General features: G+C 35.0%; 1 protein-coding gene across 1 annotated transcript in view; it reads left to right on the top strand.

The window, feature by feature from the left end:
- LOC123252442 (sodium-dependent phosphate transport protein 2B-like) overlaps positions 1-13,621 on the top strand; it is a 108,271-nt gene that overhangs the window by 61,788 nt on the left and 32,862 nt on the right. Inside the window, 2 exon segments of the mRNA XM_044681752.1 lie at positions 3,582-3,696; positions 5,331-5,342. Of these exon segments, the coding sequence (XP_044537687.1) occupies positions 3,582-3,696; positions 5,331-5,342 (127 nt within the window).

The following is a 13,621-nucleotide window of genomic DNA, read 5'->3' as shown; positions in this document are numbered from 1 at the left end:
TATATATATATATATATATATATATATATATAATAGCTGTGGAAATATAGACCACTTGAAAGAGAATTGTTCCAAACAGTAGAGAGAACAGGATATTCTCTCACTGAGATTGAAGACTCCAAGATATTGAAGGATGAGGCCATCTTGTTAGAGAAAGATGAGCTAGTTCTGATATGAGCTTACAATTTGGACCCTGCAAAGTCTCTGTGGGGAACTGGGAAAGAAAATTACAGAGAGCTAAAGGAAACAGAAATGGAAGTAATAGACCAGAATAAATAAACTGAGGAAGAATTTGTAAGAGTTTCCCCTGCCTCGGGAAGTGCACTTATCTATACATGAGTCCTCACAAGTCTTAGTTGAAAAAGGAAGAAATGAATATGCTATAATTAAGGAAAGCAAAGACACTCTAATGGATAGAGTTTGCCCTCCAGAGGCTTGATCAGCCCAAAACTGAATTATATGCATTCAAGCAAGCTTTGAAGATACTAGAAGAGAGAGGCCTGCTTTCTAGCAAAGAGAAAGAATTTGTTCATGGGGAGTTATTCAATCAAGTGCTAAGAACATGCTGAGGCCAGAACAGTTGGCAGGAGTCAGCCAAACCATTGCTCATAGAGTGACCAGAATTTTACTTAGCACCTTGTGCAGAGATGTGGACTCATCAAGAATATAGATTCTGAGAATGAGATTCATTTTACATCCATGATGTTGTAAGGATCAGTAAGAAATTTAGATATCTCCTGGGATTTACATGTCCTATGGTATCTTCCTTCCTTGGAGATCATGGACAGAATACATCAAGAGCTTAGAAAATGGTTTACTAAGTTGATAATGGAAACTCAGTTACCAGGGACCAGATGTCTTCCTTTGGCCTTACTGAAGATAAGGACAAAGCCTTGAGAGACATTAGGCTGTCCTCCTATGTTGCTAAAGCCTGAAGATACAACTGTGAGCAATTGCTGAGTAAGGCTGTAAAGCCTCCTATTCCCAGGATCACTGATGGAACATGCTTTCAAAGTTTATGTTAACTTTTTTGTCATCTGTTTTTGTTGTTTGAGACTGTGTTTTCATGTGCATGCACAAGGGTAGGATTGAGAAAAGAAACCTCTAACCAATTTTGAGTTAAAACTGTTTCTTTCTGTCCCCCATTATTCTGGAAAGTGGGGGAGCAGACAGACTAAAGAATATGTTTGAGAGATTCAACAAGAAATGTGAATTTTTGGGCCTCTTAAACTTTATAGTCACCTAAGTGAAAAATTAACTTTGTCCTTTACTTTTTTTAATCCTTAACTTCTGTATGTTGGCTCCTAGGTGGAAGAGTGGTAAGGGTGGGCAATGGGGGTCAAGTGACTTGCCCAGAGTCACACAACTGGAAAGCATCTGAGGCCAGATTTGAACCTAGGACCTCCTGTCTCTAGGCCTGACTCTCAATCCACTGAGCTACCCAGCTGCCCCCTGACCTTTACTTTTAATAGGGAAGAAAATCAAAATAATTTGTTCAATATTCTTCCTTTTCCTTGTTTGGCTGGCCACTGAGATGGGGAAAGAGAGGGGAGATTAGAATAAGAGAAGGAAGATTTGATTCCATGATTCAATTGGATTTCTACTTAGGATTAATTTTTAAGGTTGATATATGTGAACTTGTAATATTACAAATGTTCCTGAAATGTGCTTGTGGAATTGTGTGAAATGACTGTAAAGTGATTCAGTGTTGAAAATTGTTTATTAGTTGTATAAGATTCCAGATAGGTTTGATTGTGTACAAAACTTAATGATGAGAGAACTTCTAAGTTCTCACAGAGACTTGAAATGAATAATGATTAGGAATTTTAATGTTTGGAGAAAAAAAAATGTTTGTTATTTGAGTAAACTGAATTTGAGAATTGACTGAATGTAATTTAGTATCAGTTTAGAAGGAGAAGATGTGATGTAACATGGAGAAAATTCCATATGATCTAAATTTTATGTTTTCAAAAGAGAATGTGAAATGTTATTCTAATATATGTACTACTGAATGAAGCAACAAGTGAAAATGTATGTACATTGGGGAAGAAGAAGTTTAAAATTTGAAGTGGAACCTGTATAAAGAGTTTGGAATATTGCAAAAGGGATTTCTGAATTTTTAAACACTTTTTGTAAGCAATTGGAATATATGAATTGTTATCCAACTATGTACGTTGGGCAAGAATGATTTCATTATTTAGGTGCAAACATGTGTTTAAATAAAATTTGTTAGAATGTAATTTTGTGTAAATACAAATGGTTTATGAATTTGTACTGTGAACAAAACTGAACTAATGTTTAAGGTGAATTGGATAAGACAATATGTAGAGATATGATATGTAAATTATGTATGTGAATGAAGCAGTTGATAAGATGAATAATAATTGGGCTCTTTAGATCCTCTAATAGAAGACAGAATACCTGCTGGCAATTAAGTTGTGTGAAGGCAAAAGCAAGTCATAGAAGGTCAGAGAGGTATAGGATAAGCATATAAAAGACATCAAGTATAGGAGACTTTAATAGAATATGAGGCCTTTTTATGAGAGCCAGGAGACAGACATATTGTATAAACAATGTATGTAGATATGCAAAGGCCTCAGAAGAGAAATAAGAAATGTGATTCTGCATGAAACAGAGGCTTGAAGGGGAAAAGAGTGGATTTTGAGAGATTGGGGAAGTGTATGATAGAGTAAGAGATACTCTTGAGAAGACCATGATAAGGCAAATATAAGTTATAGAATAAAGAGATACAGAATTAGCATTTAATGTATAAAGAAGTTAAAGGAAAAGAACATTTATTTTAGATAAACTTGAAATACGATTTTTAGAAACTATTAAGCAAATAAGCAGAAAGCTGATCTGTAGTTTTGGATTTTAAAGAATGAAATTGGAATACTACAGGAACAGGTTTTCTTTAAACTGTAATGAGTAGGATTTTTGCCATTTAAGACAAAAGGTTTATGGGAATCACATTTAATATTACTGTGAACATGGAATTTGAGTATGGCTGTCTGATAATTGACCCACCATTGGATAAAAACAAGAAGATACTCAAGAGGTCAAGTGAAAGTCCTTAAAGGAAATCAAGAGGACAATGTCAGTCTGAAACAGAGGTAAGATCCTTCTGACTTGGTAAAGCACACTGGATTCTGATGGTCCCTCAGTGAAATCATTATGGTGTGAGCTAGTGATAGCTCTATCCTGTATGTAAAATGAAACAGTGTTGACCTACTCATTCTTTGTCCCTGAAAGAACCATAAGGACAGTAAAACATCTTTTCCCCTGCCTTTCTTTTGTGACAAATTCCTACAGTCAGCTCAGGATGCAAATTTTAAAATGTAAGTTTTCATTTTCTAAACAAGCAAGTTGACTAGTAGAGGAAAGTTAGAATTGATTAAATGATAGCTTTAGACAAGTGAGATTTTTTTTGATGACCTGTAATTGAGAGTCTATGGAAATAGATAAAAATATTTATGATAAGGTAAAATTTAGACTAAGGATTAGGAACCGCAAATATCTGTATTTCCTATATACAGCCTGAGACAGAAGGGTTTATTTCCTAAAATGTTTGCTTTGCAAAGGAATTCTTATCAGTAGGAGAACCCTACCCTCCACGTGGAGAGATTCTGCAACCAACCTGGAACAGAAGGAACAGAGTCCAGATGAAGAGGACCTCCAAAAATGAAGATGAAGAGAGTCTAATTATGCTTAATCAATGGTATTAGTTGTTGTTGTTTTATATAGGGGAAACTGAGGCAGATGAGAATTACACAAACCTGAAATTAAAAGAGGGAGTATTGTGTGGGATGAAATTCAATAGGTAATTCTCAGAGTAGTATTTGGCTTGTAACCCCAATTTTCAAGACCCCTCAGTATTACTATTTCTTAAACTAAAGCCTCCCCCCCCAACCTTATCCCATAAAATTTTTAGTTTTCCTGACTATTTCCAAAAACTTTGCAAAGAGTTTATCTGTACCCTGGGAAGAATGCCATGTATGAGAGGTTGAAGGAAAAAGTTACTTTCAATTATATCTTTACTGTCCTAGGCTGAAAATCCCATGATAGTCATAGGTTTTTTGATCATAGAGGTCTTTCAGGGTATGTAATGTTGAAAATGACATGCTTAAGACTGTAAATGTGTGAAGATGGGATTGACTGTCCCTTTGCCTACTTTAAAATTTAATCAACCAGAGTTTGAACATCTGTATTTGGCACTAGGTGGGGGAGCTTGCATACCGCTTAGAGAGCTCCATCCTTTCAACTCAATCAGTCAGAAATTTGTGAATCCTTTTGTGATGAGTTTACACATGTGGGACCTATATACACTGATCCCCTGGGCAGTGCTAAACAAATTTAAAGATTACAATTGGTATCCATAAAGTGGAGAAAGGGATAGGAGTGTTGTAAAGAAAGGTCCAGAAAAAGGGCCTGAACTTCCTCTCAGGAGGTCTTCAGCCTGAATCTGGGGTATCGAGGAGTTTGGACTGGGACAATGGCTTTTTAACTGCTTGTGGTAAGAACTTCTCTTGGATCTTCTTCTTTTGGACTTTGGATTGGGTGAGTAAAAAAACTGACCCTTCTTTCCTGGCTTCTGGAGAGTTTAGTTCCTGAGAGGCCTCCCCTTTTTGGAGGAGGCCACATGGGTTGAACCCTTGCTTAATTCAATACCAAGTCCTCTGGCTAATGAGCTCTGTGTGGGTTGAGCCAGAGACAGGAGCCATATTTAGGATGATAAGATAGAGTTCTTACTTACCCTCTTTCACATTTCTCAACTTTCACTTTTTTCCCTTTTTTTTGTAAATAAAGCTGCTAAAAAGTCATTTTGACTTGAGCTGTATTAATTTTTAAATCAGTGACCACATTCTCTTATATTTAGTCTAACCATAAATTCAATCCCTACAAATGTCACCCCCCCCAGGCCACCTCCCCCCTTGTACAGGAAAGGAGAAGAATAATTAATAATTATAAAAGTATGTAATTGTACATAGAAGGAGAGAGGACATTTTTTGCCCTGAGCCAGCCACTTGTGTGGGCAGAATCCCTTTTCCTTCCCTTCCTCTCCCTCTCTCCTTTCCCTACAGTCTGCTGTTTTCTCCAAATAAAGCCGTTTTTTTCTCTGCCAGCATCTTATTAAGTTCGCTGTCTACTCATTAGAGTGATTTCTAGGGATGCAAGCTCCCCCAAAATCCCAGTCCACACAGATGCCCATTAGAGGAGGAGCTATAACTAAAAAAGAAAGTTGACAGTTGCTGAACTGGTCACTAAGAGAGATGGTCTGGATGATTAAATGAGACATCTATAATTTAGAAGCCATGAAAAAGCAATTAAAGGAATTCAGGATGGCAATGACTAAGACCAGGATTAGTGATTTAATTATGAAATTGGGTCTGGAAGACAGACATGTGGTTGGAAAAGTAAAGTAGAAGTTTAAAAAATTATTCCATGATGTTATATGCTGTAGATATATTTTAAATGAGCTTGAGAAATAATATTTACTATATAATTGGGTTAAATAATTACCAGTAACTGCCTCAATTTCATCTTCATTTGTAGTGCATTTACTCTGTTCATTTTTGATTGTAGTAATATCTTTTTAAAATCAAATCAACAAAAGTTTTACTTTTTATCATTATTATTAGCACAAAACTAGCTTCTAGTTTTTATGTTATTTCCAATTTTTATTTCAATTTTACTTATCTTTTCTTTGATTTTCAGAATTTCCATTTTGGTGTTTAATTTGAGATTAAAATTTTTCCTTTGTCTAGATTTTTTATTTGAATGCCCAATTCACTGACAACTCTCTCTTTTTATTGATGTACGCATTCATAGATGTAAATTTTCCCTTAAGTATTGCTTTGGTTGTATCTCAGAAATTTTGGAAGATTATCTCATTGTTATCCTTATCCTTGTAATTATTGTTTTTCTAATTTATTGTTTTGGGCTTTTAATTCATTTTAAATCTATGATCCAAGGTTCTTTATTAAATGTAATTTTTATTGCATTAGGGTTTGAAAAGAGGGCATTTAAAAGTTCTCTTTTCTGCAGGTTTCTGTTCCTGAAAATAATGACATCTTTCTTTGAAAAAGTGTACTCCTTTATACTTCCTTTCAGTGTTCTTGAGAGTTCTCTCATATATGACTTTTTCTAGGATTCAATTCAACTCCTTGACTTGCCATTTATTTTATGATTAAATTCATCTAGCTCTGAGAGGTGAAGGTTGGGGTTGTCTTCTAATAGAGTTTTATTATATATTGCCTCCTGTAATTAATTTAACTTTTCCTTTCAGAATCTGAATGCCATGTCCTTTGGTATATATGTGCATAGTCTTGATATTACTTCATTGTCTATAGTTCTTTTTAGCAAAATATGCTTTTCCTGCTTATCCTTTTTAATGAAGTCTATTTTTCTTTTCCTTTGTCTGAGATCAAAGTTGCTATCCCTGCCTTTTTTTTAGTAATTCTGCTTTAAACCTTTATTTTAGCTGTGTGTGTCTCTGTTTCAAGTGTTTCTTGTAAACACATATTGCTGGTCTCTTATTTCTAATCCATTCTGCTGTTCACTTTTGTTTTATGAGTGAATTCATCTCTTTCACATTCACAATTCTAATTGCTAACTATGCATTTCCCTCTATCCTATTTTCTTCTGATTATCCTTCTCTTTTTTACCCTGCCTCTTTTCTAAAGTCTGTTTTGCTTCTGACAATTGCCTTCTTTGAACTGCCCTCCTTTTTATTACTCCATCTCCTACCTTCCATTGTCTCCTCCAACTTGTCTATTGGGTAAGATGTATTTATTGAGCATGTATTTTTTAAAAGGAATTGAGATTCAACTGTTGCTCTACCATCAACTCAACGATTTCCCCCTCCTCTGTCAAAGTTCTTTTTTGTGGGCCATTTTTATGTAAGACAATTTCCCTTCTCCCAGTAAATCCCTCTATCCATTTTTCTAAGAGCAGCCCAACATAATAGACTTACTCCTACATGTTCTATCTAGATTCCTTGTAATGATAAAAAAATTCTTAGAAGATATATATATATGTATATATATATATATATGTGTGTGTGTGTGTACATATATATATGCATATATATATTCCCATATAGAAAGTTATATAGTTTAAGCTTATTGAGCCATTTATTATTTCTCTTCCATGTTTACTTTTTTGTTTCTCTTAAGTCTTGTATTTGAAAGTTAAATGTTTTATTCAGATTGGTTTTTTATTCAGAAATTCTTAAAAGTGATCTATTTCATTAAATATTCATTTTCCCCTGAAGGATCACCTCCTTCCTCCACCCTCCCCTACCAAAGGAGCAATTCAATTCATTGAATTAAGATCTATTTTCCATATTATTAATATTTGCAATAGAGTGATCATTTACAGTCTACATCCAAGATCATATCCCCATTGAACTATTTGATCAAGGAAATGTTTTTCTTTCTCTGGATGTAGATAGCATTCTTTCTCATAACTCCCTCAGAATTGTCTGGGATCATTGCTTTTCTGCTAGTAGAGAAGTCCATTACATTAAATTGTACCACAGTGTATCGGTCTCTGTGTATAATGTTTTAGATTATGCCACAGTATTTCAGCATCTGTGTACAACATTCTCCTGGTTCTGCTCCTTTCACTGCATCAATTCCTGGAAGTCCTTCCAGTTCACATGGAATTCCTCCAGTTCATTATTCCTTTTAGCACAATAATATTTCATCACCAACAGATACCACAATTTGTTTAGCCATTCCCCAATTGAAGGGCACCATTTTCAAATTTTTTACCATCAGAAAGAGCATGGCTATGAATATTTTTGTACATGTCTTTTTCCTTATTATCTCTTTCCAGAAGGAGTATGGCTGGATCAAAGGGCAGATTTAAAGCCCTTTAGGCATGATCCAAATTGCTTTCCAGAATAGTTGGATCAGTTCACAACTCCACCAGCAATGCATTAGTGTCCCAATTTTGCCACAGCCCCTCCAACATTTATTATTTTCCTTTGCTGTCATATTGGCCAATCTACTAGGTGTGAGGTGGTGCCTCGGAGTTGTTTTGATTGGCATTTCTGTAATTATAAGAGATTTTGAACACTTTTCATGTGCTTATTAATAGTTTTGATTTCTTTATCTGAAAAATGCCTGTTCATGTCCCTTACCCTTTTATCATTTGGAGAATAGCTTGATTTTTTTGTATAATCGATTTAGCTCCTTATATATTTGACAAATTTAAACTTTGTCAGAGATTTTGTTATGAAGATTTTTTTCCTAATTTGTTGCTTTTTTTGTACAAAACCTTTTTAATCTAATTTGATCAAAATTATTCATTTAACATTTTGTAATATTTTTCTGTTTCTTGCTTGGTCTTAAATTCTTCTCTTTTCCCTAGGTCTGACAGGTATAATATTCTATGTTCACCTCATTTACTTATAATATCCTTCTTTATATTTAAGCCATTTACCCATTCTGAATTTATCTTGGTATGATGTGTGAGATGTTGATCTAGACCTAATCTCTCCCATACTGTTTTCCAATTTTCCCAGAAGTTTTTGTCAAATAGTGGGTTCATGTTCCAAAGCTGGCATGTTTGGGTTTATTGTACACTATGTTGCTGAGGACAATTACCTCACGTCTGTTCCACTGATCCTCCCTTTTGTCTCTTAGCCAGTAACATATTGTTTTTTTAAACATTTATTAATATTTGTTTTTAACATAGTTACATGATTCATGCTCCTACTTTCCCCTTCACCCCCCGCAGCCCCCTCCCCCCATAGCTGATGCACATTTCCACTGGTTTTATCATGTGTCGTTGATCAAAACCTATTTCCAAATTGTTGATAGTTGCATTGGTGTGGTGGTTTCTATTCTACATCCCCAATCATGTCCACCACAACCCATGCGTTCAAGCAGTTGTTTTTCTTATATGTTTCCTCTCCTGCAGTCCTTCCTCTGAATGTGGGTAGAGTTCCTTTCCATACATCCCTCAGAGCTGTCCTGTGTCATTGCATTGCTGCTTGTACAGAAGTCCATTACATTCGATTTTACCATAATATATCAATCTCTGTGTACAGTGTTCTTCTGGCTCTGCTCCTTTCGCTCTGCATCTGTTCCTGGAGGTCTTTCCAGTTCACCTGGAACTCCTCCAGTTTATTATTCCTTTGAGTGCTATAGTATTCCATCACCAGCATATACCACAATTTGTTCAGCCATTCCCCAATGGAAGGACATACCCTCCTTTTCCAGTTTTTTGCCACTACAAAAAGCCCAGCTATAAATATTTTCGTACAAGTCTGTTTATCTATGATCTCTTTGGGGTACAAACCCAACAATGGTATGGCTGGATCAAAGGGCAAGCAGTCTTTTATAGCCCTTTAGGCATAGTTCCAAATTGCCTTCCAGAATGGTTGGATCATTTCACAACTCCACCAGCAATGCATTAATTTCCCGATTTTGCCACATCCCCTCAACATTCAACACTTTCCTTTGCTGTCATTTTAGCCAATCTGCTAGGTGTGAGGTGATATCTCAGAGTTGTTTTGATTTGCATTTCTCTAATTATTAGAGATTTAGAACACTTTCTCATGTGCTTATTGATACTTTTGATTTCTTTACCTGAAAATTGCCTATTCATATCACTTGCCCATTTATCAATTGGGGAATGGCTTGATTTTGTATACAATTGCTTTAACTCCTTGTATATTTGAGTAATTAGACCCCTGTCAGAGTTTTTTGTTATAAAGATTTTTTCCCAATTTGTTGTTTCCCTTCTGATTTTGACTACATTGTTTTTGTTTGTACAAAAGCTTTTTAGTTTAATATAATCAAAACTATTTAATTTACATTTTGTATTTTTCTCTAACTCTTGCTTGGTTTTAAAACCTTTCCTTTCCCAGAGATCTGACAAGTATACTATTCTGTGTTCACTTAACTTATTTATAGTTTCCCTCTTTATATTCAAGTCATTCACCCATTCTGAATTTATCTTGGTGTAGGGTGTGAGGTGTTGATCTAAACCTAATCTCTCCCATATTGTTTACCAAATTTCCCAGCAATTTTTGTCAAATAGTGGATTCATGTCCCAAAAGTTGGGCTCTTTGGGTTTATCATACACTGTCTTGCTGATGTCATTTACCCAAAGTCTATTCCACTGATCCTCCCTTCTGTCTCTTAGTCAGTACCATATTGTTTTGATGACTGCTGCTTTATAGTATAGTTTAATATCTGGTACTGCTAGGCCCCCTTCCTTCACATTTTTTTTTTCATTATTTCCCTTGATATTCTTGATCTTTTGTTATTCCAAATGAAATTTGTTATAGTTTTTTCTAATTCAGTAAAGAAGTTTTTTGGTAGTTTGATAAGTATGGCGCTAAATAGGTAAATTAATTTGGGTAGAATGGTCATTTTTATTATGTTAGCTTGTCCTACCCATGACCAATCAATGGCTTTCCAATTATTTAGATTGAGTTTTATTTGTTTGGAAAGTGTTTTGTAGATGTTTTCGTATAATTGCTGTGTTTGTTTTGGTAGATAGATTCCCAAGTATTTTATATTGTCTAGGGTGATTTTAAATGGTGTTTCTCTTTCTACCTCTTGCTGCTCTAATGTGTTGGAAATGTATAGAAATGCTGATGATTTATGTGCATTTATTTTGTATCCTGCAACTTTGCTAAAGTTGTTGATTATTTCTACCAGCTTCTTGGTTGATTCTCTAGGGTTTTTTAAGTTTTTTGTTTGTTAGACTGTTGATATGGTCAATTATGTGGATGGTTTTCCTAATGTTGAACCATCCTTGCATTCCTGGTATAAATCCCACCTGATCATGGTGGATGATCTTCTTAATTACTTGCTGGAGTCTCTTTGCTAATATTCTATTTAAAATTTTTGCATCTATGTTCATTAGGGAGATTGGTCTGTAGTTTTCTTTCTCTGTTTCTGATCTCCCTGGCTTTGGAATCGGTACCATATTTGTGTCATAATAGGAATTTGGTATGACTCCTTCTTTGCTTATCACATCAAATAATTTGTATAGTATTGGGATTAGTTGCTCTTTGAATGTCTGATAGAATTCACTTGTGAATCCATCAGGCCCTGGAGATTTTTTCTTAGGGAGTTCTTTGATTGCTTGTTCAATTTCTTTTCCTGATAAGGGATTATTTAGGTACTCTATTTCTTCTGCTGTTAATTTAGGCTATTTATATTTTTGTAAATATTCATCCATTTCTCCTAAATTGTTATATTTATTGCCATATAATTGGGCAAAATAGTTTTTAATGATTGCCTTAATTTTCCCTTCATTAGAGGTGAGGTCTCCCTTTTCATCTCTAATACTGTCAATTTGGTTTTCTTCTTTCCTTTTTTTTATTAGATTGACCAGTACTTTGTCTATTTTATCTGTTTTTTCAAAGTACCATCTTCTAGTCTTATTTATTAATTCAATAGTTCTTTTACTTTCGATTTTATTAATTTCTCCCTTGATTTTTAGTATTTTTAATTTAGTTTTCATCTGGGGATTTTTAATTTGCTCACTTTCTAATTTTTTGAGTTGCACGCCCAATTCATTGATCTCTGCCCTCCTTAATTTGTTAATATATGCACTCAAGGATATAAATTTCCCCCTGAGTACTGCCTTGGCCACATCCCACAGAGTTTCGTAGGATGTCTCATCATTGTCATTTTCTTCAATGAAATTATTGATTGTTTCTATGATTTCTTCTCTGACTAATTGATTTTGGAGAATCATATTATTTAATATCAAATTAGTTTTTGATTTGCCTGTCCACGTGCCTTTACTAATTATTATTTTTATTGCATTATGATCTGAGGTTACATTTATTATATCTGCTCTTTTGCATTTGTTTGCAATGTTTCTATGCCCTATTACATGGTCAATCTTTGTGAATGTGCCATGTGCAGCTGAAAAGAAGGTGTATTCCTTTTTGTCCCTATTTATTTTTCTCTACATATCAATTAAATCTAATTTTTCTTGGACTTCATTCACCTCTCTTACCTCTTTCTTATTTATTTTTTGGTTTGATTTATCTAGATCTGAAAGAGGAATATTTAGATCTCCCACTAGTATGGTTTTACTATCTATTTCCTTCTTGAGCTATGCCAGTTTCTCCTTTATGAATTTGGATGCTATGCCACTTGGTGCATACATATTGAGCAGTGTTATTTCCTCATTGTTTATACTGCCTTTAATCAGCATGTAATGACCTTCCCTGTCTTTTTTAATCATATCTATTTTTACTTTGGCTTTGTCAGAAATCACAATTGGCACTCCTGCCTCCTTTTTCTCATTTGACGCCCAAGAGATTTTGCTCAAGCCCTTAACCTTAAACTTGTGTATGTCCACCCGCCCCATATGTCTTTCTTGTAGACAACATATGGTAGGGTTTTGGTTTCTAATCCACTCTGCAATTTGCTTCCATTTTATGAGTGAGTTCATCCCATTCACATTCAGAGTTATAATCATCAGTTGTGCATTCACTGACATTTTCGCATCCTCCCCTTTTCCTACCCCTTCTTCTTATACTATTTCCTTTTAAACCAGTGGTTTGCTATTAAGCCTCTATCCCTTATCCCCTCCCTAGATTAACTTCCCTTTCTACCCCCTCCCTTATTATTCTCCTCTTTTTATTTTAAAGGTCTAATAAATTCCCTACCCCTTCTTCTCCCCTCCCTTTTTTGACCTCCCCACTCCCATAGTCCCCTTGTTTTATCCCTTCTGACTTTCTCAGTAGGGTTAGATAGAATTTTATATCCCAATGGATAATATAGCTACTCTTCCCTCTCCAGGTTGATTACACTGAGAGTAAGGTTTAAATATTACCTCTTAAGGCTCTCTTCCTCTCCTTCTTATAATAGTATTTGTCCCCTCCCATTCCCATGCCTTCTTTGTGTGTAATAGAATATCCTATTTTTCTCAATCTCTCAAGTTTCTCTTGGTGTCCCCTGCTATTCCCCCCCTCTTTCCCACCCCCCATATCATCTTAGACCATTTATTATTCCACCCTCTCCCTATGAATTATTCTTCTGATTACTATAATAGTGAATACTATAATAGTGAATAGAGTTCACTACAGAGAATTATACATAGCATTTCTCCACATAGGAATACAGATAATTAGATCTTATTGAAGCCCTTAAAAAGGCAAATTTAAAAATTATGAGTTTTCTTTCTTTCCCCTCTGTTTCTTATTTACCTTTTCATGTTTCTCTTGATTTTTGTAGTTGGATATCAAACTTTACATTTAGTCCTGGTCTTTTCTCTGCAAATACTTGGAAATCTTCAATTTTGTTGAATGCCCATCCTTTCCCCTGTAAGTATATAGTCAGTTTCGATGGGTACTTGATCCCGTGGTTGAAGGCCCAGCTCTCTTGCCTTTCTGAATATCATATTTCAATCCTTGCAGTCTTTTAGCTTGGAGGCTGCCAGATCCTGTGTGATCCTGATTGGTGCTCCTTGATATTTGAATTGTCTCTTTCTGGCTTATTGTAAGATTTTTTCTTTTATTTGAAAGCTCTTGAGTTTGGCTATTATATTCCTTGGCATTGCCCTTTCTGGGTCTAGTGTAGAGGGTGATCTATGGATCTTTTCAATGTCTATATTGCCCTCTTGTTGTAGAACTTCA

The sequence above is a fragment of the Gracilinanus agilis genome, chromosome 6, assembly GCF_016433145.1.
Source record: "Gracilinanus agilis isolate LMUSP501 chromosome 6, AgileGrace, whole genome shotgun sequence".
In the NCBI taxonomy this organism is placed as follows: domain Eukaryota; kingdom Metazoa; phylum Chordata; class Mammalia; order Didelphimorphia; family Didelphidae; genus Gracilinanus; species Gracilinanus agilis.
The sequence above is the reverse complement of the archived record's forward strand: the minus strand, read 5'-3'. Positions and strand labels throughout refer to the sequence as shown.